Source organism: Xylocopa sonorina, chromosome 1, assembly GCF_050948175.1.
Source record: "Xylocopa sonorina isolate GNS202 chromosome 1, iyXylSono1_principal, whole genome shotgun sequence".
NCBI lineage: Eukaryota > Metazoa > Arthropoda > Insecta > Hymenoptera > Apidae > Xylocopa > Xylocopa sonorina.
In genome coordinates this window covers 9,414,142-9,439,148 of record NC_135193.1, presented here as the reverse complement: position 1 = coordinate 9,439,148, position 25,007 = coordinate 9,414,142, and the positions used below count along the sequence as shown (strand labels likewise).

The window sequence follows — 25,007 nt, the reverse complement described above, 5'->3', positions numbered from 1 at the left end:
AATACATTAAATTAGAGGCGTAAACGGATCGTTGCTCTCGTTACCAACTGACTCAGGAATTCGTTTGTATCGCTTCATTTTTGTCACAACTGAATCGTAGAGACCAGAAAACCGCGAACTTCGCCCTTACGAGTTTCACAATCGCATAAGAATACCTTCAAATACAAAAAGAACGCAATGAGGGATCAGAAAAAGAGAATTCTCATCTTCCCACCCTTGAAGGCAACTAAAAGGAATCCATCGATTCCAAGTTTCTCAGTTTCGATCTCACGATCGTCCGCGAGGTCGTTGCAAGAGCCCGCGAAAGGGGGCCAGAAACGCGGAAACACAGTTCTCAGCATCGCCGTGTTAAAAATCCCGCGTTACGCTACCGGATAGTCGAGATAAAGTTGGGCCGTACTGCAGCCATTCTGTCGCAACCAGACGCGAGGCTGGGGGCCCGGTTCAGGCACTACGGTTTATCGACCGATCGATCCGCGGATTTATGCGGACGCGGTAATTTTATGTAGCGGCCAGTAGTAGCAGCGGGCACCGCAGCCCAGATACCGATTGTCGTTGTTTTCGCGCTGACAAAAAGCCAGTATGCCCCCGGGTGGTCCGATTTTGCGCGGCGATACAAGCGTGTAGAACGCGCCAGCACCCGGGCCATGCCTTGGCGGCCATTGTCGCCCGTGGACGGCCCTGTTAATTTGGATACGGGGCCCTGATAAATGAACCGTGCCAGCGCGAACACGGGATGAATAGCCAGCTGTGAAAACCAAGAGAAAGAGAGAGAGAGAGAGAGAGAGAGAGATAGAGAGAGAAAGAGACTGGTTTCAATGCGGTCGCGATTTTTTACGGCCACGTATTAACTCTCCACCCTTTGACGCAACACGTCGCGTCGAGTGGGTCAGCAACGCGGGGCTGGTTAGGTTTCTAAATTCTTGGACCGCTTCCGTTCGACGTTAGTCACCCGTTTCCTCATGGCTAGGGATTTTTCCGTGACGGCTGTCTGGTGGGTTGGGTCTGGTGAAAGCGGCGATCGAACCGCCGGACAAGTGGGTGTTCAGTGCTGGGCTTAAGGGTTGGGACTGCACGAGTTTCGAGGATGCGAAACGTCATTGTTCGTTGTGCAACATTTCCATTTACGCGCGCGAGTCTCGAGTTAATGTATTCGGGTTCGATCGACGTGTTTCCCACTTTCTAATACCCTCCTCGCATTTCCGTAACGCGGAATCGAGCGAAATCGTTTCACGTTCGCGAGTCGATTCGCCCGCGAGTTTCTCACCGAGAAACCGATTCAGATACGCGCGCGGCATAACGTAATCGTAACCCGTGGTTCTTTTTTTTTTTCTTCTTCTCCAGTGCCGAGCGGAGCGCTCGCGGGTGTCGAAAGTGCAACCTGCTCGTCAAAAAATTCCCTCGACCGGTGGGTAGCTGTCGCAACGCGGAGAAGACGAAGTCCCACGCGAGTCTGCGAGTACGTTGCACCGACGTATCTGTCCTGGCCGGTTGCATATCTGGCTGGGACCATTGTCTCGGCTCAAGTAGGCCTGCCATCAGAATGCAATAAAATTGTCGAACGGGTGTCGGCTGGATAACGTGGGCAGCGCGTGCGTGCGCACGTGGTTGCCCGCCCGTGCGCGCCTCGCTTCCGTGGCCCAACCGAATCGGACGCCATTTTGGTAACAACTTGGAGATCGAAATTATGGACCCCTTCCATCAGCTGTGAAATAAAATTCGTCGGAGAATAGTCGTTGTATCGCTCGGCTATCGTAACACGATAATAATAATAATAATATTTCCACGTATCTCCCGGACTGGTCTAGATTCGATACAACTCCAGCTGGCCGTAACTACATAATGCTAGGTCCGCATTGACGAGTTCTTTTATCGACGATTCTTGTACCAATCTTTGGTATGCGCAACCCATTTTTACGTGCGCTCGTAACCACCTCCATCGATACGCGGCGAACTCAATGACTCAAACTGCAATGGAACGTGCATTCAACTTTGGAGTAACAGCGTAAGACCTTTGGATCGCTCGTTACATCGCGGAAAAATCATTATTTAACAAGGAAACGCTGTTTCTTTCGTTGTTTCTCTGATTGAAATCGTTCACTGGTACCATCTTTCAACGAATTATTTGGCGATCAAGTTGACGGACGTCCAATGCGAGGTATATCGTGTTTCGTGCCTGAATGGGATTTTCTCTTCGATCAGTGGTCTTTCTTATCGATGCAACTCCGCTTCCCTCTTACGTGGCCCGCGCGTGTGCACGTAACACGCGTTGCACATGCAACGGAGGCAACGGTTGCGACAACCGGTCGTTCATCAGTGTCCGTGGGCAAGCGAGAGATCGATAAGGTCAACAGTGTAATTTGCGATCTTCGAATGATACCTTAATCAAACTTGTACACGGTTGTCATAGCCGTTGGCTAGACGAATTCTTATTTATTCGAGGCGCGTTTTAGGCACGAGAGTCGCTTTTCTCGTCGCGATCGGGAGCGATTTTATGTAATGCTTAATTCTTACCATTTGTTACTTTTGTTCCATTGAAAGAATGAAACAAGAACGTCGAAAATAGAAATAAAATCGCTAGCAAACTATGTCGAAAGATTCGTAGATCGTTGGCGAGAGCTATGAAAATCACCCTTGAAACACCGCGATCTTCGATCCACGAGCGAACGACGCGCAGGGTCCACTTTCAGCTCGCGAAGAAGTCGTTTCGTCGACTTTCTCGACGGAGATCGGGATCTGTTCCGGCTACTGCGAAGCCCAGGATCTCTTCGAGTCGCGTAGCAGTGATTTACGAGTGCGTAACGTGGCCCACGGTTCCCTAGAAATTTATGACCGCGGAGCGTGAAGAGAGCGCGAAAACCGCAGCCATAAAATTTCGCCGCAACCCCGTAACCACTTCGCCACGGTGGCCGTTCGTAAATTTTCTACCTGACAATTCCTCACCGCCACCCGGTGAGTGTTGAGGACCAGCGAATTTCCAGTCACCGCTGAGAAGATTCACCACGGTGATTGGCGGTGAAAATGTAATTCGCGTCAACCCCTAACAGCGGGATGCTGCTCTTACCTAACCCAACGCAAGGTCAGGCGACCACCGTTCAAAAGGTGGACGCAACCATCGAAACGAACTGTTCTCAAGAAAATCGAACGAACGAAGTTGATTACTTGTGTGTGCATCTGTAAAAAATCTGCAATTGTTCGCCTTTTTTCCGTGTACGTGAAAGAAAATGATGTGAGGGGTGAAACGAGCAGATCTAACGAAGTTTACGATTGGAGGGTGGCACGAGGAGATTGCTTCCGCGGGTGGTAAAACTTTACCCCTCCGCGGTCCATTCGCGGGCAGAAACGCTCTCTTTCTCTCGTTCTCGTCCACGGAAATCGAAGCACCGCGGAACGGAGAGATTAGCTAACAGGTGTTCCAGGTAGGGGCTGCAGGGTCGATTACACGCTTCGTGGTGGAACCTCGGGTTCCCGGCGTGTGATAAATCTTCCCTGTTGCTCGGGCACAAAGGGAATCCGCGGAAGCACCAGTTGTAACTCTCTCTCTCCTCCTCTCTTTCTGGCTTTCGTTGTTTTAAATGGAGAACGAAGATGAAAAGAGCTTTGCGATATCGGCTTTTACGTTCTTCACTTTTTCTTCGTTTATTTTATTTTTTCGGGGTTGTTGCGGAGGGTCGAAGAGGGTAGTCGTGTAGTTTGAATAATTGCAATGGCGCGGCTCTAATGTAATTGGAAATTCTTCGCCCCTTGACTTGGATTTCGCTTCTTCCACAGATATGTTATTTAATAATGAAAAATTTCACGCGATACTTCGCGTCTATTTTTACTCCGTTTCCAAAATAATTAATAGACGGTGAACGATGCGCTCGCGTTTGGAAATTAATCTCCTCGAGGTTAAATCATGGCGCGTATCTATGGTCACGAGTGGTAGTTAGGGTAGGTCGGGCATCGATTGTATTTAGAATGGCACAGTTGAAATGGCCCATTGTAATATATCCAATTCGAACCGTTTAGCGGATCTACACGATGGCCGTGATCTAGACGCAGAAAGAGGCGATCCAATAGTATCGGCGACGTTAACGAACCACTTCTATCCGGCCTTCGAGTAAAAAACGATTAACCTCGTCTTTGGCCCTTGTCCTATTTTAATCAAAATTAATCTGCCGTCAATTCTCTACTCTAATAAATGCTCGAACCTCTGGATTGCGCAACGTTCAAAACGATTCGCGTTTTAAAGCCTCCGGTTCTAATTCTGTGGTCGAGGACCAAGACGACTCGATCGGATAATGCGATTCTAAAGGACGGTGGATCCGAAATACGACGAATCGGCGAATCGAGGCGAGCAACGGAGAAGCTGGAGGCGATCGAAAAGTGAGAACGAGGCGGCTCGGTTCCAGAACGATGAGTGGCGCTAGAATTATTCCCGTTAGACGCGGTACCATTTGGTCGTCGATGGCCCACCGGTACGCCAAACCGTTTACTCAAGGCCCCCGTAGTTAGGGCAGGTTAGGCTTGGACTGCGCCCAGTTCGCATCAATTTAGATTCAACCTTCCTTTCGTGCGCTGGTTAGAGCCACTTCGCCCCGGCGATTTTCGTCTGGGGGGAAAAAAAAGCAGCGATTTCCATTTAAGCCGAATTAGCATCGCGAACGATCGCGTTGCACGCCGCTTAAATGCCATTGGACCGGCGAAAACAAAAGGAACGCGGTTCTCGCCGGCGCTGATTATGCGCTCCGGTGTAAGAGCAACAGGAACGAGGTCGAGTCGAACGAATTGTTGCAAAACACGATCAATTACGGGGAATTATGTGCTTGACGCTCGTGACAATTACGGAAATAAGAAACGAGGGGAACGGGCACGAAAGAGAACAACCTGGGGGTTGAATTCTCCGTCGAACTTTGTCTTGAAGAGCCTCGACGAGCCTTCCAATCCTTATCAGTCCTTCATTTTATCGATCGAACATATCCATCGAGACTGAAGTTATCGCCAAAAAAATCTTTTCACCCGTTACCTTAACCAATCACTGGACGAAGAAACATTTTCTCCATATCTACAAAGAGTTACACGATTCTAATACCAAGCCAGTTAAAAGCGGTTAGCGAAGCGTCTAACAGTAACAGCGATAATTTTCGAGGCCCGTAGAGGCGTTTGGAATTCAAAGGGACGCCCGACGGCGTTAGATAATAAAGTCAGAAGCAACGTAGCAATGGTTAACGGGCCACGATTGAGGCAGGTTAGTCCTGACCTAGCCGGAGAGCCGGATTAGGGAGGCTCGGTTGGGTACGCGTCCCGTTCACCTGGTATCCAACTTCCACTTTCCGTGGACGTGAAGCCACGTGTTCACCAAGAGGCGCGACAGGCCGCGCCGTTCTACGCGAGCGGGTACTTACACGCGTCTGACGAAGGGGTTAAGCTGCCTCTCTCGGTCTTTCGAGTGTTAGTGAGTCAACAGAGGCTGTGGCAGGGGAACGCGGTGTATTATTCTCTGATTGTGTATCACACCGATCAGGGGCGTACCTTGGTCCGTCGTTGCTCTAGGTAGACGAGCACCCGCCAAGCGCGCATCCGATTCCATCAGAGGAAAGGATCGAGAAGGTGTTCCTCTTTTTTCTTTCTCGTTCGCAGGGCCACTTGGCACTGTCTTTAAGTTGTAATATATCCTAGCGTGTCTTAGCATTGTTGTCGTTGGAACGTGGAATCTCGCATTAGCAGGCCTGGTATATTTGGCGCGAGGCTGAAACTGCGCGAAATAGGACCCCGGGTCTCATGGTGATCCTTGACTACGAATTTACTTCTGTTTCTTCGTCCGTTTCAGCGCGCGTCAGCTTTTACGACGCCTGTTTCGTTTCCCTCCCGGTCGTGCACGCGTGCACGCATAATAAAGGCTAGGCCAAGCCTCCTCGTACTACCGATGAAAATCCTTGATCCTAATGACGGGTCAACCGTGCCAATTGGCCATAGGAACGAGCCGGCTATGCCTTTGGGATACACCCGGCTATCCGTGGCTCGATCTCGATAAACCAGCGTCGTTATCGTCCTACAGTTCGAAAACGAGCTTTCGCCGCCATCATGGCTGCGAAGTTGAGGACGCGAGCCGCTCGTTTTGAACGTCGAACGACTATCTCGCGCCGCGAGTTGTCGCGATTTCAATTGTATCGGACGCGAGGATCGTTTGAATATTTACGACGATTCTTTTCTCATGCAAATCGCGCGCGCATAACCTCGGGGACTTAATAATCGTGCACGAAAAACGTAAACACGTACGGCTCGAACTAGACGCGATTCACCGGGGAACACACTCGAATCGACGTACTCGCGTACGATTTCAGCGCGAGGAAAAATATTGAAAGTTGTTGCGTTCAAAAGTTGGATACCGTCGCGGTATAATTCCTGGTCGCGGGCGTGGAATCACGGTCACGCGAAACTGCAATAAGAAAACGCTCGGCAAAAAGTATCCTAATAAAGTGGCTGATAATCTAGCGAGAAAGAAACGCGATCTGTTCCATCAGTTGGCGCGTGAGGACCTATATCGCTGGATCGCGATCAAACCTCGTCTATCTCCGACGAACGATCTGCAGAACTGTGAAACGTACGCGAACGTAGAGCCATAGAAATCGCGAGGCTCGATCCTCCGCGCGTATCCTTCGCTCGCTCCTCTTTCTCCTCCTCGATCGGACGATCGATCGATTCGCGTTCGATCGGGTGTAAAATCTGCTCAGGAACTCAAATCGTGAGATAATGGTCGGAAGGAGATATCGGGTGTATCGTAATGTTCGCGGTTAAAGACGAACGCGGGGCGCCGTCCGGCTGCGCTACACCAATGTCTATCGCGCGGTGCAACGCGCAGGCGCCGCGAAGCCGCGGCACGCCACGCCGCGGCGAACTCACTTGCGCACCGCATCGCACGCCACACGCAACATATCAACTAATAACGTGTGCAGGGCTTCGATTTGCGATTTACCGCGTCTTATCCACGCGGCCGCCGCTCGATTGCAAGCAACAAGCTCGTCTCTACGTGCGTCGTGTGTTGTCTTGTCGCGCGCGCGAATGAAAGTGGTGCCGTACCGAGGAAAGAGAGAAGGAAGGAAGACCGTTTCCGCGAGCGCGCCCGGTAGGACCGATCCTCGCGCGGGTCGCAACAAAACTCGCGCGTTTTCGCGCCGCGTTGTCTCGTGGACAGTCCCGTCGCAGACCAGGCTCGAGTGTGCGTCGTCAACGAGGACGAAGAAAAGTGGCGATAGAGAGCCGAGTTTCGACGTCGCGTTTCCATTCCATCGCGTTCGTACGGGAACGGGCCGTGTTATGCCAGCCTCGAGCCTACTGTTTACGTGTGAGACTGTCGGTAGAACTATTGGAACGAGATCATCGACGTCGTTGACGAGCGAGTAGGCCGTAACGGGGAGAGTAAACGGGACAGGAGGACCTAGGAAGGGAAAAGAGGCGGGAAAAATCAGAGGAGTCAGTGGTGCGATATATCGCGGCGGACTGTCGTGACGAGAGATGACCGTGCAGGAGTTCAAGCCTCGTGGCAGCGCGGCCGAGGAACAACAGCCGTCAGGCGATATTCTGTCACCGTCTACCGAGCCACTGGACAACGACAAGGAACAATCGGCCCAAGTCTGTTATCGTGGTGCACCCCAGGATAGCGAGAACCTATTGGGACGCGTGTTAGCCGGTAAGCGAGCCCGTCCACGCATTGTTTTCATTCGTTTAATAAGCCCAGCGGTACGCTGCACGCCCTCGAGGACGCGCTCGTCGTACGAAAGGGAGAGTACGCGCATATTTTCCCGGCGCGTCCTGCTCCCGAATCGGGTGTTGTAGGGGTTCGCGCAAACTATATCGCATCGAACGATCCACACACGAGGCCAGCGTCCCTCCGGAGTGTACGAACAGGCTCGTAAAAACATTCTTAACCTAGCGTATAGATCGCGATTCAGGTAGGAAGGAATAGAGAAAGAGGCGGTTTCACTTTCCAGCGGGGTTGGAATGTAGGTCGCGGGGCCCGGGACGAGGCTAGTTCGTTGCCCTCGGTCGGCGGCCTTCCACTCGGCGCTCCGGCAATTTTTCTCCCTCCTCGTCGCGAATTCTCCCTATCCCTGTCCCACCAGCCGGCACGGTCTTCCCTCTCTTCTTTTTGCCCGTGGTTCTAGCCTAGATAGCGATCCTCTCTAGCGAAGCTCCCACTCTAGAGTATTCGCGGATCTCCCTTCCACCACGTGCGAGATCCGCGCACACGTTCGCGTTCGCGTTATAAGCGCTCTCTCTCTGTCCGATTCGACCGCTTCCACGTATCCTCTTGCTCTCGCGTGACGTACGCCTCACCCTCTCTCTTTCTCTCTCTCTCTCTTTCTCGCATTCTCTCTCCGTCTCTACTGAACTCGTCGTGAACTCACGGTGTTGTACAGCGAGTAAGAGTGAGAGGGAGTGAGGGAGGGAGCGAGAGAGGGCGAGGCGCATATACCGTGGCTGTCTCTTTCCCTCGTTGGCGGTCCGTAGAACAGGAAAGTAGGTCGGTGGGGCCTTGGCGCGAGGCTAGTTCGTTCACCCTGCCTGGCCCGTAACTGGGGCAAGATGAAATTAACTGAGCGGCCGGCCACCTCGCCCCACTGCCTCCTCTCGCCTTCTCCTACCTCCGTTCGGCAAGTAGAGTGAACTCCGCGACTCGTGTGGCCAATCGCCGGCGGGTCGGTTCAACAAACTCGAACTGGGTCTCCCTACCGACCCGTTCTCCTCTCGTTCTCTCTCTCTCTGACTCTCGATCTCTCTCGCACCCTCTCACTCTTTTTCTCTCTGTTACTCTCTCTGTCTCTCTCTCTCTTTCTCTCTTTGGTGCCTTCCCTTCCCCACCAGAGCGTAGTTTAGCTACTCGACTAAACTCCCCACCCGCGGCTATCATCGAAGGTCACCAACACACTCGGCTAGCCCGTTGTTCGCCCTCTTGTTCTGCTCGCGTAAAAGAGACCCGATGTGCCTCTCGTATACAGTCGCGCATCGCGACCCGTTCATAAGCGATCGCCCACCTTTTGTTCCGACCGTAATCTCTCCCTCGTTTCCTATTTTAGAACTTTCCTGCCTTTTTTTTTTTTTTTTAGTCTCGTCTTCGTCCGCTCGCTTGTCGACTCGACTTTTGCTCGACGCCTCCGTCTCAGCGGGGGTGACATCGATGGGGGTAAGGAAGGGTCCTCTGTTCTTTGGAAAGGGCGCGAGTGAACGGTGCCTAACAATTTCTATCGACACCGCTCGCACTTGCTCCAGCAGCTCCATTCCTTAAACCCGTGCAATTTCACCCACACCGGCACCTGAGAACGATATGGTTCACACGTACCTGTCACACGCGCAACGAATTGCGTGAACGCGAGTACAGTCAGCGGAGGGAAAGAGAAAGACCGCCTTGACAAGCGTTACGCGTTGTACACACGTACGTCACACGCACGCGTGTACGCATACAGCTCCGTTCAACCGGCTGAGAATTCTCCTCGCGCGTTACGTAACCGCGCGATAGTGAATTACGTATGAACTACCTACTCACGGGTCCGTCTCTCTCGCGCTGAATCTTTCACGGTTTCTTTTTACACGGGAACGCTCGGGGGCTCCACGGCCCCGGCTGTCCCGCGGAGAAAGTACCATTAGCCAACAGCCTGCTGGACCGTGATCACTCTCGCCATGTTGGAATGCTTTCACCGTTTCTCTGTTCCTCGTCGCAGCTGCATCCGCCGTTCGGAGCACTGACCTGCCTCGACGAGCGTAACTACGAGGCGGGTCGAGAGCCGCTCTCTCGTTTCGCCGCGAGATCCATTGGTTCCGCTCGCGTGCGCTTCGAAATTTCGCGCGCGACGTCGCGAAAAGGGGTGTCGCCGCTGGGGTGCGAAATCGACCCGCGCAACGACTCCGTTCGGTCCTGCCGCGAGCAGGAAGCTCGATCGTGCGGTCGTCGAAATCGATTTCGAAAGACGCGTAACACAGAACGAGAGGAGTAGGCAGGGATCGCATTATCAACGCGCTATTCGTCACGTGGATTTCGTAGAGCAGAGTCGACGAGAGAACTAGAGCCGTTGGACGGAAAAACCGCTGCGTCTGTCGGACAGACTTACATCAAGATTCCTCTATCCCATCGAATAAATGCCACCAGGTTCCATTCAGAATCCTCGTGCCCCGTCGACGATTCAAGGAGCTTGAACGCGTGCACGAAAGCGCGAAGATACCTCCGCGGATAAATCTTCTCTCCTCGAAGACGGAGGGAGGGAAAAAGCTCGTTTCGACAGCGCGCGCGCGAAACTCCATCGGGCATTTTCTAATTGCGCTCGTGCTGACAACTGGCTAACCTCAAAAACAAGACACACGGGCAATGGCCTGGCCTCCTTCTGGTCCCCAGTGACCTCGATTGATGCGCTGTGTCCTCTCCCAGTCCACGATTACCCCCTTCCTCTACCTTCTGCTCCCGTCCGTGCACCCCCGCGCCTCCCCCTCATCGCTATGCGAGAGGAGCGTTGACTCGACGTCGCCCAATCAGAGACCGGTTCGTCGACTCTCCGAGCTGCTCTCGGGGTCGTTCTAATCTCGCAACGTCCCTACGCCACAAGCCAAACCGACGAGAAGCCCGATAAGAGCGCCGATCCCACCCCCCTCAGCCCCTCTAATCTTTTCCTCGCGCTGGTCCGCGCTCGCCTCTTTTTCTCGCCTTCCTTTATATATCCCCCTTCGCTCCCGGGTTCACGCTGCGTACGCGCGGACCAACTGTGTGTGTCCACCCTCTCGCCTCCAACGCTTCTCGCGTGCTCTCGCCCCGGCACGCCAAGGTGAACAACCTCGAACCGTGTCGGGCGAACTCTTATCGCGGCCTGCCTCTCGGACCCTTATCGACGAGCGAGCGACCGCTTCTTCCACCGGAGTTCGCTGAACCGATCGCGAACATCCAGCGTTTTCTGTGCACCAACCGTGGATTCCGAGATATTGCTCTGACGATCGTTCCAGGAACGACTCTCGTCCACTCGCGGAGGAGAAGGGTTTAAGGAGAATGGATGCGTTGGTCGTTTCGTTTCAGCTTTATCGGACGAGCTTCGAAAACCGTAGGACTCTCGATCGTTTCTTCGTGGTAGAGTCTAGAAGCTTCTCAACGGGAAGTAGCACCGTCCGTGGCTCGTTCGCCGCGACCTGTTCTTAATCCACGAGGCACTCGTTGCGTCACTGTTCAGGGAAGAATAGGAATGATCGATAGAGGCGTCCACGTCACGATGGGGAACGTGACGCGGAGGGTAGACGATCGAGACGGGCGCATTGCGCTCGGTCTCGTGGCGAACAGTGCGAGCAGATCGAGTCACGGTTCACCGGGAGGAAAGTAAGAGTGGTCCGACCAGGAAGTCGAGAGGCACCGCGCGAAGGCTGGTCCGTCCGGATGCCGATGAAAGGGAATCGGTGATTTCTCTCTTTCCAGCGAGCCTCGGCTGGTTTCATCGCGGACTCGTACGTGGCCGCGACTTTCTCTCTGTTTCTTCACCGCGGACGATCGATCTTTCTTTCTTCTCGAGATCGTCTTACGATCTCCTCAATGCCAACGGGATGATCGCACGGAGTTCGTTACGCGTGTACTGGTATCGTGCAGCATTGAAACGACGATTAGTGGGGTTGGCGCGAGAGCAAGAAGGGTCACACTTGATCTTCGCGTCAGAGACACCCTTATCTATCTATTCGACGCGTAGTTTACCTATGGATACGATATCGTGGATCGTTAGAAAAGCCAGCGATAAGCTGCACCTGTCTGTTTGGCGATCCAAGGTTTACTGGTTCGCGATAAGGGGTGAAGTTCACTCGGCGTGAGGTACACTATTGTTAGGGCGATCGGTAAAGTGACGTGGCGCGGTAAGTAAAATTAGAAGGGGCTCGAAAAGGGGATCCGAAGATCTGTTAGAGTTGCTAGAGCGGTGCAAGAGAGTAGTCGGAGACTCTAAAATTGGAACGGCTAGAGCGGTGCCGGTTAGAGGCGGACAAGGTAGGCCTCCTGCAGTAACCCTTCAACATCATAAAACCGTGGAGCAATAAACACTCTTTTCTCATGCATTCCTAATCTATAAATAATCCGCTCGCTGTACTCGCACTACGACTTGTAACCAAAACGTATCCACAAATATCGAACGTTCGAGCCGTTACGCGCGAACACCAAACAGGAGGCTCGAGCGTAAGGGGTAAAATTCCTGCGTTAAACCAACACCGATTCCGTAGATCAGTAAAACTCGTGGAAACTAAAGTCTAAAGTCGCTGGTAGCCGAACAAAATCGCAGCCACGGTCGAACGAGTTCACGAGCTTTGGAATAGCTGGAATCGAATCGAAGCGGGACACAAGGGGTCGAGGAAGGAGGGCGGGAGGAGGAAAGGAACAAATCGCAGACGAGTCCGCGCGTTTTACGGGAATTCGAGCGAGCTTCACGACCGCTCGCACAGTCAACCCCCGGAAACTCGGTTGAGGAGCGGGTTACGGGCGATGGGTGGCAGCGTGGGAGGGACAGAGGGTAGCAGCCTCGAGGGCAACGACCTCTGACCTACCAGCCAACCCCGGTATCGCCACCCCTTCTCCCGGACGGGTGCTAAGTATAGCATTTCCACCAACCTGTCGCCCCTGTGCTACAGATATTATATCTACACCGTGACCACCCCCGCTCACACCCTCTCGCCCATCAGCTCTCCTCGAAAGCTCAGTAATTTCGTCCTGTTACCGTTTTATCGCTCGCACGATTCCGAGCGTTTAGCTGGCTGTCGTTGTTCCCACCCGAACATGCGTATTCGTCGCTGGGATTAATCGGGGTTACGTTAAATCCACCCCCGTTGGTGCTTGGGTTAATCGTTGCTTCCCGATGTCCTCGTTTCGATTCCACTTTTTTTCGCTAGGCTTTCGTGAAAAGCTGCGCTACTTGTAAATAGTTCGAACGTCCACGTGTATCAGCGTAGAACTTGTCAGAGTGTCTGATCGAGATTCGATAAAAGTCGAACGTCGGCAATGGGAGATGCTAGGCGCTGTTATTTTCGTCGTTATGCTCGCATCGACGACTACTGGTTCCAACGAAGATCTCCGTCGAGTCCAGCGGCGTCTACCGTAGAATTGGGACGTTGCAGCGACGATGGACCACTTCTTCCGCGGAGTGAGAATAATCGCGGAAAGTAGTCCGGTCCCGATTGAATTTCTCCGTGACGCGGAAACGCGTTCGCCATTGTTCCTTTGCGTGTTCCCTCGCGGCTTGTTTGCCCCTTTGAATGCGGGGCAAAGCGAGCTTTTTCAGGCTCGAACCGCGAATATGGGACGCGGCGAGGCGCGCCACGCAACTCGCCTCCCCGGGAAAGGAGCTGGAAAGAGCCGGGATTTTAAGAACCGCACTTGTACCCGTGGTTGCGGCTCGTTTCCGATTAAAGAGTAACAGCAGCCCGTCTCCGGAGGGAAGACCGTCTTTGATGTCGGACTCGTTTCGAGGCTATCGCGTGCCAGGGATCCTTGATAATTAATTATAGAATAGTAGACGAGCTTTTTCTCGCGCTTTCGATCAACGATTCTGTCGCAACGAACCATAGTACAGTTTAAACCTACGTGTTCCTACGTATCTTTGTATCAACCTAGAGAGAGAGAGAGATAGAGAGTACTTGTGTATTCGATGGTATCGCAAGTAGTTATAAATTATTCGATATCGTGCAAACGCAGTGGTTCATCACAGAAGAGCGTCGCTCTTCGCGTGGACACGCGAAAAGCCTGAAACTTTTCACCCCCGAGCGCATACAATTTTTTCCACTCGCGCTCTGTAAATCATTGACGCGTGCTCCGTTTTCATCCCCTCCCGTTCTTTCTCGTTTTCCCCCTCATTAGTTTCCCTAATTTTCGTAATTCACCCGGAACGCGTACGTAACCGCGGTCCCAGGAGCGGAAAAACGCGTCGAAGCAGGCGCGAGAGAGGGACGGGCGGGAAAAAAAGATCGCGCGCTTTTTTCCACCCGGCGCGGCCTCGCAGAGCACGCCGCGAGGCGGCGGCGGCGGCGAACCGGGTGGGGGCTAGGGTGGAACGGCCTCAATAACGTAAATTATCCCGCCAAACGTAGGCGGACCGTATATATCCGTGTCGAGTGGCCCCCGCGAAAATAGCAGAACCGTGTGGACCGTTGGAGCGAGGCGAGGACGGAGAGGAGGCGATAGTAGGGGAAAAGCGAGGGGTTCGCGACGAGTGGGGTTGGGCTGAGCGGGTTTCGAGCGGTGGGGTACGCTAGGAGAACAGCGGTGGGAGACAAGAGAAAGAGAGATCCGCTGGCCTAGTTAGGGTGAGTGCCACCCTCGCCGGTCAACGACCTCGCGACCTCGACGCTTGCAATCCGAGCGACTCCTCGGCCACCCACTCCAACCCCCTGCCACCGTCACCGCGACCGACACCGACGAGCGTCACTTTCCGCGCGCATTTTCCTCGGCCTGATTAGACCGCTGGGAGCACGTTCCCTACAGCGTCGCGCAAAATTCGTGGTCCACGCTCGTTTCGATGATCCTTCGTCAGCGATTCTGCTCGCGTTTTGGTCAGTTTCGATGGTCGTTTTCGCGTAGAAATGAATTCTTTGCGAGTACGATGCTTGGGTTTTTGCGTTTGTAATGGCGGAAGCTCGTTCGTTTTGTCGTTCGAAGCCGTCCACGGTCTGTTCGCGGTGCAACGCGTTGAGCAATTAATTGCGAGAACGAAATTCCCAACATGGACCGCGTGACTCAGTTCCATTTGAATTCCACGTGACACGCATAAATCATTCCAAAACGAATTTCTAATACCCCTGTACACTCTCGTTTGCGAACTTTCGTTCGCCAAGTCGACTTTCGAAACGCAACGCGTACGCAGTGTTTGTTATTGTCTTCTTTCGGGGTACGCAAGACACCCGCGAACGCGGTCAGAAATGTGGTTCGTGGACGTGGCAAATGTTCGCCGATGTCTCGAAGGAAACGCGTAAAAAAGGGTTACGAAAGCGGGACAGAGGAACGTGCACGCAGATATATAATCCGTCGAAGGAAGAGAAAGCAATTAACTCTTTCACTCTCGCCTCCGAGTTGAGCAATATTTCACCGGTCGATGCTCGACTACTCCCGCCAACCCCTCGTTTCGCTTCTTTGTGTACGCCGCTGCTCAAAAGTTTCGCAGCATCCTTCGCCATCGCGAGAACGCCAGACTTTTTCCCTCTATTACACACGCACAGTTCACCTGATAGCGTACAGAGCGAACGAATTGCTCGATACTCGCGACAAAGTATTTTATACGCTCGCACTTCGATTCGTGATACGCGTTACGAACTTTTGAACAACCCTGTACACCCGTTACCTGTCTTCGACGTCCACCGATGGTGTCAAGAACGGACGCAGGCAGGCAAAAAGCGAACCATCGCCGAGAAAGAAGCGACAGGAGGAACAAAAAGAAAAAAAAAAAACACGGCGGAGGAAAAAAAAGTGGACAATAAATTGGAATACGTTCCAGTGACTTCGAAATTGGAGAGAGCGCGAGAACGCGGTCTGACTCACGTTGGCCAGTTGGCCAAAAAAATGGAACGTTTTACTGCTTTTTACGCGCGTCTTCTCGTTAATCCGCTTTCTTGTCGAAGGTGCGGCGGGTCTCGAAACGAACGCGGGATAGGGCTAGGGAAGGGTGCGCGACTTCTAATCCTTTGGCTGGTTTTACGCGTTTACGAGCAGACAGGGCCGAGAGTCGTTTGCGAGAGGGATTACCAGGGCAAAGAAATTGACTTTGCGACTTGGCGCGTTTTAAACCCGTTAGCAGCCGCCCAGGCTGCCCTGCTCCCCCATTTTTTTTTTTTTTTATTACCAACCGATATTGCCACGCACGGCGAACCCTTTTTTTAAGGGTTACGAGCCTTTTTAGGGTTACAGTTAGGGATCCCAGTTGGCACCCTTCACGGCATTGTCTCTTCTCTGCAACATTTTTCTTTTTACCGTTATCGGACAGATTCGCAGGAGACACAACCCTTCCGTCGTAAATCTTTGATTTTTTCCTGCGAAAAAACGCGAGGGTGCATTGTGCCGCGATCCTCCTCCCCGGACTCCAATACATTTTTACTGTTCTGCGAATTTTTGGCATTGTTGGCTTGCGAGACGAGAAGGAACAGGCACGACTCTCGAGGCAGTAAAGCGTGTTTGTACGTTAGGTTCTTTCGAAGCTTTTTCTTCGAGACTGTTGTGCTTGTTGAAATAATCTTGGCTCCCGCGTTCGTTATGATTTATTAGTCTTCCACGTACCTCCGCGCTAGACTCTCGTTACGAAGCTCTAAAGGGGTGTAAAAGGGGTGCTGCGAGGTAAACGTTACCGCTCGAGCACCATACAGCGTCATTCCAGCTGGTCAATTTCAAACTCTAACATCTGAAGAACTCAAAAATCGTTCCAACAGATCAATAGACGCGAATTCTTTTCACCACTGCCACGATACATCTTCATCCCCTTTACGCGGTCGTTAACCACCCCCAGTCTCTTCTGATTCACGGTTTTATTTAACGCGAGGGTTTAAATGACCAGTAAAACCAGCCGAAGAAAGCCAGTGGACGGTCGTTGAAACAAGAGCAATAAAGTCTCTGCGAGCGTGCAGTTTCCTCGATTTAAACTGGTCTTCTCGTTCTCCATTGACGGGATCGATGAAACGGCTGGTTCGCCAGCGGGGTAACGCGCGAACGAACGATAACAGCCACGCGGTTCGAACGGCTGGTCCGATCGCGGGCTGATAACGGGATATCAGGGTGAACGAACCGCGGTAGAGAAAATAAGGGGGCGTCCTTGGGTACCAGCGGCTCGACTCGGCTCGACTCGCGATTAATAACGATCGCGCGGTTGCGCAACGGATCGCGACAGTTTCCAACGCGCCACGATGGAAAGTCTCCGCGAAACGGCACGACTTTCACATTCGTCGAGGCCGTCAATTTACTTTCTACGTACTCGCCAGCGCGAGCAACGCGCGCCTTTCCTCCTCGTCGGTCGGCGAGGACCGTATGGCGCTCACGTTCTCCGGTCCCTGCCTCGCGGTGGAACCACCGTCCTTGCGATGCGTTTTGGACAAGAGACTCGAGCTGGTTCTGTTCGAACTTTCGTTCTCTTTCGGGTATTTGTGCTTTCGAGTCTTCCTTTTGCACGCCAAAGCATCGACGGGACGACAGGTAGATCGCTTTCGCTTTCTTTCGTTGTTACGATGATCTACCTTTGGAACGAATGCGATCAAGACGTTCTCGATTCAGTAAGAACGAGGATAGTGCACTCGATGTGTACGAAAGGAAGATATTCTGCTGTTTACGTTGGTGAATGCATGTTTGATCGCTGTGCATCATGTGCGCCCATTAAGGATCAAGTTAATTCCCGACCTCGCGTCATTAATTTCGCTGGATCGAACGGAATCGTAATTCCTTCTCGACGCAGACGAGCAGCCACTTGCTGCTCGGATTCCGGCTTCGAAGGACGCGGGCGTCGATCCGCGACGAACTCGTCGCGATTTTTTTCTCACCGGCACCCAGTCGTCGCGTTGCTTGCGCAACATGCAAATGCGACCGCTTAACGGTTAATCACCGGTGTGACTAACTCGCCAACGAGACACCTTACACGATCATTCCAATTTTTTTACACCTCCTTCGCTCGTTACTCCCCGCCCCACTTTTTTTCTCTTTTTTATCGCAACTCTGCTCTATTTCTCCTTTTCTCGCGCTCTCTCTCTCTCTCTTTCTTCAGCGTTTTTTTTCTCCTCGCCCGTTCTCCACTTTGCCGCCGCGCTTTTTTCCCTTTTTAATTAAACAGATCGATCATTGTTCCGTTCGTTGGCATCGGTGGTTTTTGCTTTATTGTTCGATCAAGAGATAGATAATTTATACGCGGCTTTTTCCTGTCCCGTTTCTTTCAAATTGGAATCATTGGAATGTTCAATTACACTCGCATAATGAGGTTTTTATAATGGCTTGTAAGGGTAACGCGTTCTCGACGATAGTTTTTAGAGACTTGTTTGTTCGTCCAATCGCATGTAGGTTGGAAAATATACGATAATTATCGTTCGAAGTACATAAAGAGACACCATTTGTCTCTGTCATATGGATCGCATATTTGCCGCGTTCACCCTCGAATCGTATGGCCAGTACCGCATAAAAGAAAGCCTGACTCGCTCGAACTCGATTCGAGAGACGGATACGCTTCTCCGCCCTCTGCGCTGCTCCTGGAATAGCCTGGGATGTCGCGTTTTCCAACGTGACAAAGGACGCGTAGGATCACCCCGCTGGTCCCTTGGGTGCCATTTCCCTCCAGCTTTCTCTGGTGCACGTGGCTGACCCGCGAGACGTCAACCCCGCTTTGTCTCCTGACTTCGCGCACACACACCCGTCATCCAAAATCACGGCTGGAAAAGAAAATCTTCGTCGAATAAAATCAAACCCCTTGAAACGATATTGTACGCCAGAAATAAGGGAAAACTGTACTTCTCTCTCGCCAAAGAACAGAGCCACAGAATGGTCCGCGCGACGAGAGGTCGGGGAAGGAAGGCGAAGCTCGCAATTTCGAAAGCACGATCGTTTCACGCGCGTTCTAATTCGGGTGGAATCGATGTTACGGTAACGCGTAAACAGGGAACAGCGGGTGGGCGCCGCGCAGAGGGTTGCTACGTGGAATCTGTGTCGCGGTTGACCGGGTTAGAGATCGCGGCGAGTTCGTTGCCCTCGCGACCCGATGCACAGCCGACCCCCGGGGATTTCTCCGCTCGAACCCGTACAGGGGTAAGGGCGGCCCTCTGCTATCTTTATTACACACCGAGATATCTGTCTTGCAAAGCCGGCAAATTTAATATAAGCCGATCGCCTCGTTACTTTTATCGCGAGCGAAACGATCCGAGCCACCCGCGAATCCCAACCCCTCGCAGCCCGATCGAGGCGCAGCCGTAATGGGTTTCGCGCGCGATAATAACCGCGGAATTGTCCCGGGAATTCTCGCCACACGCTCCTGCTCGCGGGAATATTCGTTTCGTTGGGAAAATCGGTTGACTGTTTTACGACGTGCAGGTATCGACGCGTCGAACGAGACTCTTCTTTTTCTCTGAAACCAAGGCGAAGCGTCTGACACAAGGCGAATTGAAGGAATATCAATTATTCTGTATCAAAGGAAATTTCTGTCTGCGATGTTGGTTAGAAATTATTGATGTGACTTGCTATTCGAATACGCACAGTCCGCGCTGATGCAAATTCGCGACATTTTTCTGGTAGCGAGACGTCTTTTTATGGAGATTGTCGGTGTCCAAGTTTCGCGTCGAAGCGGAGGGATCGCGCGATTTAAAGTTTTTATCGAACTTCCGAAGAACCGGTAAATTTTCACGCGAGATGCACGCTCGTATACACACGAGGCACGAAAAGAAAAGTGCAGAGCGAGATACACGCGTGTGAGTTGAAAAGTGGCACGAGAAATCGAGAGAGGAAAATGGCTGAGCGCTTATTATTATGCATCATAAGCAGAATCGCAATTTTCACTTTGCACAATCGGAGCACCGGTGAATTCGGTCAGCGGAGTTGCTTCGAGCGGGATAGTTTCATCGCGCGCTCGTGCATTATGCAACTATTTCATTAACGCGCTCGAGCTAAGGGGTCGTCGACCCGGCCATTACCGCGGCTAACATAACTCCGCTGATGCTACGGAACAACGAGCTGTTAATTAAAATATTCATGTCTTTCAACCACTTCCTTGCTGCCTCCAAACAATTTTCAACAATTTTTTTTAACAATAATACAAACACACGAGGCTCTCTGTGTCAAAGATTAGAATTACAGAGACTATTACAGTGACCATAGAATGAAAAAAGTGATAGTTAGCATAAATTAAAAAAAAATGGACGAGAAGAAAGCAAAAAAGGAGGGAAAATTTGGGCTCGCGTTGCTTTCTCCGTTCGTCGATCGTCCGTACGTGCCTGTCCCGGCGTTATCCGTCGATCGATCGGCCATTTCGCTCGAGCGTAACTCGCACACCCTCGATTCGTGCACTCGTTTCGCCTTCCGTCCCTTGCGTAACTGCAAACGCGCGCGCGATTGCGTGCTGCGCCAGGGTTGCACACGATGCACCCGCCCGCCGGTTAAATGCCACCGCGCGAGGAATTCAATCTCAATCCGAGCTCCATCGCTCGCTTTCCATTGGAATTCCGATTCCATCCGTTCCTGGAGGTACTTTTCCGTGGAGCGTGATAGCGCGTGTCTCTTCGTTCTTATCCTCCCTTCTCTTCTCCTCTCGTTCTATTTTTATTCCTCCTTGATTCATCGACGCCTTGGGAGCATTTCCGTTCCTCTGCGTGCAATTATCCTCTCTCCATTAGGTACGGTTAAGGAAACGCCGAAGAAAATTTTTATCAAGTTTGTTTTTAGTTTCATCGCATAGCTTCTACGGATAATTGAGTCAAACGGATGATGTAAGAAGCGCGAACTAAGCGTTCACGATGTTCATTTAAAATCGCAGGGTCGCTGAAGATACAATTGGTATTGAGAAGTACAGTTCCAAGTAAATTGCGCGCAATTTTATCGATCAATTGGAGAATTCAGAGTTTGCGACGAGTCCTTCGAAGGCAGAGCGTCGAGAGACGGAGAGTATTAAAGGTGTGTTCGCAGAGGTGCGATGAAAGTTACGTTTCCATTCATCTTCGTTCAGACGCGTCCAGTTAACTCGCGAGCTGCGAAGTTCGAAATATGGTGGAAATCACGGTTTCAGGGTGAGCTCGATCGTTTATCGAGCGTGCACCGAGCATCGAAACGAGCGTACGCCGTTGCTTAACGCGATTTCATAAACGCGAGGCTTGTGAAACGTATATATCGCGGTGTATCGCGACAGGTCGCCCTGTATCACATTCAGCCGTGAAATGCGCGAGATCGTTGCTCAACACGCCCGTTTTGAAACGTATCGCGAGAAAACGACGCTTCCGATTCGCGCAACAACTTCTGATCCTCGTTCGACTTCAAAATCGAATCGACTCGAACCGATCTCTGGATCTTCTACTCTCTCTCTGCTCTCAACTTTGCGCGTAGGTTCATTCGAGAATCTTTAAATGGTTGAGTTCGATCCTGAAGCACAGCAGACGCTAATGAAACTTCATTGCTGTTGTATTAGAGTTTGAAAAGAATTCTGAAAGCGCGTGTTAGCATTCTGACTTGCGAACTGCTTGGTATCGGATCATTTGAGGGTGCAATCACGCGTCATCGTTAAAAATTCGCGTCGACTCATTATCGAAAACGTCGAAATAGAGGGTCGAAGAGAGCGTACGTAGCTGGAGGCGTCGCGTAGCCATGAGGTTTACGACACAAAGAGACAACCGTTGTGCTTTCACTTTCCGAGAGGCGCAGCAAACGATTCGACATCATCGTACGTAGACAAGCGCGTTAGCGATGGCACCGCGCCGCGTCCTGGTTCGCCGTCGCTGATCCGTGTTCGACTTCCGGCAAACCGGCCGATTTCGCAATCGAATTCATTTCGTCGTCCGGCCGCTCGATGCGACTCGACCCGGCGAATCGAGTCGACTTTAAACGGTCCAATTAACCGGCTCGTTTCTACGCTCGTTATCCCGTGCGTGCTTCCCCCTCGAGTCGCTCGCGGGTCAGTCAATCCACGATCGGAAACGGGGTGGCTACTCGAGCATCCCTTAATTTTATGCACAGTTGGAACGATGATTGGATGATCCGTGGGAAATCGCAGAAGCGATCGTTCCATTTAAGGGTATCGTTCGTTTCAAAAATTTCGCTTCGTGTCTGAAAATATTACTCTTTACTATCAGAACTGATGAGATGAATCACTATACTGTACTATGGTACAAGACACGTAGACGAGAGATTAATCGAAAGATTTCCAAATCGAGGCGAATCTAACTGAACCCAAAGATCGCCAGCAAAGTACGTGAAGCAGTTCACGTACACGGGTGAAAGGGTACCAAAATGGTCGATAAAGGGACTCAGGTGGTCGCGCGGCAGCTAATGCGAGCGTCCTGGTCCCAGTGATAAACGAATTCGCGAGCGAGCGAAAGCCAGGCGGAGGCAGCGGTTTTTAAGGTCGCGCCTGGCGAATTTCGGCCAGCGTAGATTAAAGGTGCGTTGACATCGTTACGTCAACGCGGTTAAATTGGTCGCTCGCGCGTGTTGCGGAAACTGACGCGCGCACCAGGCCTTATGTAAACCCTCGAGAAACTTACATAAATTTCGCCGCCACGGCGAGACGCCCGGGAAAATCAGACGAGAGAGCGAACGATTGCGTCCTATTCACTTTCTCGTGCCCCTCGTCCGGCTCTTATCCTACGTTCCTACCTTCTCCTGGAATAGCAACTCGAGTAGTACAACCAGTAGAAGAGAATTGGTAAAGCAGACGCGAGACGAAGGATCGCGATCGAGGCCGTTCGAGCGTTTAATTAGTTGGAGCAGTTTCAGCAATCTCTCGTGGCAGTTGAAAAAATAGTAAAACGATAGGAATGTCGGACAACGCGTTCGAAGTGGTTCACCGCGCGCACCTCCAGTTAAGAGTTGGAGAACCGTTCTCCAGCGAGTGCACCGCGATCCGAAAGACGGCCAAGGAAAGGGGCGTCGCGATCTGTTCGTCGCGATTTTCCCTGGTTTCCACGCTCGCAGAAGCGCGTGGCCGCGCGGGCAAAGAGAAAGGACGCGGGCAACTCGCGGTGGTCGTCGACGCCTCGCGGCGTCCTCTTCGCTCTCGCGTGTTCGCGCGCGCCGTGCGTGCGTCCCGGTCTCCCCCGCGGGACGACGGTCTTTCTCGATCTTTCCGTGCGGACGCATGCGTCAGTGATCTCTCAAGGCCTTCGCGCATTAACGCCGGAGTGCTGCTCGCTCCGTCCCACTTTCCTCGACGGCCGGTCAACGACCCGGTTGGTAGCTGAGTTTCCAAGGTGCACCAACACACCGCACGCGTCCCTCGATTCTATTCCATCCGAGAATATACATCGCCGCGCGAGCAGTGCCTCTCAAGCTGACCCGAGTCATTTCCTTTCGAGCATCACCCGAGGATGGTTATCCTTCCTTTTTCTCTTTTCTCTTTTGTTTTACGTTTGCGCGACATGGAGAGAACGAGTGCAGCGTTTTGTCGCATTATATACTCTTTATTTTTTTAGCTTGCAATTCGCGTTCAGAAGCGTCTGTTTATCGCAGCCATTGCCTTAATCCTTTTAAATCTGCCGCTAATAATTTCAAACCTCTTCTAATCTCTCCTTATCTCTCTCTCTCACTTGTCGCTTACAAAATTCACGTTTAATCTAAGGCAATCGTACGAGGTACCGTGCGAAGAGGAATTCAGCGGTCCAATAGCGATAATACACGGTGGTTCGCAAAACTTGCGGGCACATTTGAACGGGGACAGCAACCGCGAAACGGTTCCGACGCGTTCCGCGACGAGGCGCCACTATCCTTTCGCGAATCCCAACCTGCGAGTCGGTACGACAGGAAATTCGCGACTCGTGGGTCGGTATCGGGACGCGCGAATTCCTTCTGATAACGTTATCACCCAATAGACACCTGGAGGGACCGATTTCGGGGCGCCATTGGCGGGAATTTTCGAACGATCTCGCGGTCCGAGGAACCGCGCGACGAACGCGACCCTCGAGTCGACAGATCTGGCGAGGGATCAGGTACGAAGGACAGATTAGGGGTGATTCAGTGAAAATTTAGACCTCGTAAACCTTGGTATAGTCCTCGTTTACGAGGCTTATTCTTAACTTCGTAATGGGGGTCTCGGAAGTCGGATGTTACGGCGACGAAATTCTATTTCCGCGCACCGTGCAATTCCCAGGAATGCCCGTCGAATGACAAGTTTATGGTTTTACGAGGGTGCTGTTCCATTCGCAAGGTTTAGCGAATAATTATGACAGCGCATAGTCGCCGTCAAAGACAACAATGCTCGTTTCGTACGTGTCGCTTGACGCTTGGCGAAACGGAAATAGAACGACCAAAATAATACACGCCACGGGTACAACATAAAGGCTCTCCAATAAGAGAACCCGCGCAACACTTTTATCCAAACCATGAACCATATTCTTGATACAATCTTTACTGTTCCTAATACTCGTTCTAACGCAATGTTTCTTTTTTCCTTGCAGGTAAGTCAGTCGTCGGTTATACGGCCCCGTCACCCGTGCCATTTAATCCGTAAGTGATCAACGACGCCACCTTATTCACGAAACCAATTAGTAACAAGCTTAATTGAAACATCAAGTCGACCAATACGTACAACAATCGTCCGATTACTCTCTCCCTTCGAGCATCTGGATCATTGCTGGTGCCCCGCGTGCGCGCAACAGCCCAGCCACCCGTGAACGCGTGATACGTTTCGAAAAATAGCCGTCGCTTTAAATACCAGCCGTTTCCCGCGCGTTCAACCCCCGTCGCGGACGCTAAAAAAACCGAAGGGTAAAAGTGTTCCGGCAAACAGAGGGGCCGTGCGTCATCAGTCCTACGCAAAACCGAGAGACGTCCCTCGGAGGAAGGGTCGCTCGGTTCCGGCGAACGAGTCGAATCGCGTGGGCATAAAACCGTGGGCGCGTGCGCCGCGGATCTCGCTCGCCCCGTCTGCCGCCACCTCCACCCCATTCATGGACATCAACCCTCGAGAGTACGCGGGTGCGCCTACCGCTTCGACGGTGTGTTGTCACCAGTGCGACTACGGCGGGTATGTCGGCGAACGTGGTAGCGAGCGATGATCCGGCCGAAACCGGGATCATCGATCACGCGGCGAGCAACACGGTGACCCTCTATCCCATTGAGGTGTGCGAGGCGACCATCGCGGTCAACGAGACGCAGAACCCCGAGAGGCGTCATCAACGGGTCAAAGGTTCGTTCCACAACCCCTTTATCTCTCTGTGTAACCGCGTCGCGTCTCCTCGCGTGCCTGTTCCTTGTGCCTGATCCACGGATCGGTTGGATTCAGCCTGAACTGGTCCTGGCACGATCCTGGCTAGCCAACGCTGTTTGTTTTCGCTCGCGTTCATTTGTTCGAGGGTTGTTTAGGCAGGTCGTACAGGTG

General features: G+C 52.2%; 1 protein-coding gene across 2 annotated transcripts in view; it reads left to right on the top strand.

Annotated features, from left to right (window-relative positions):
• The window catches only part of E75 (ecdysone-induced protein 75), a 138,698-nt gene that overhangs the window by 57,309 nt on the left and 56,382 nt on the right, over positions 1 to 25,007 (top strand). The window contains exon 1 of one of the 2 annotated variants that reach the window (XM_076893628.1): positions 7,451 to 7,672. The exons of the other annotated variant lie outside the window; for it this stretch is intronic. Coding sequence (XP_076749743.1) covers positions 7,498 to 7,672 — 175 coding nt within the window. The 5' untranslated portion in view covers positions 7,451 to 7,497. Of the gene's footprint in view, positions 1 to 7,450; positions 7,673 to 25,007 lie in introns of those variants that run through there. 2 annotated transcript variants of the gene reach the window in all.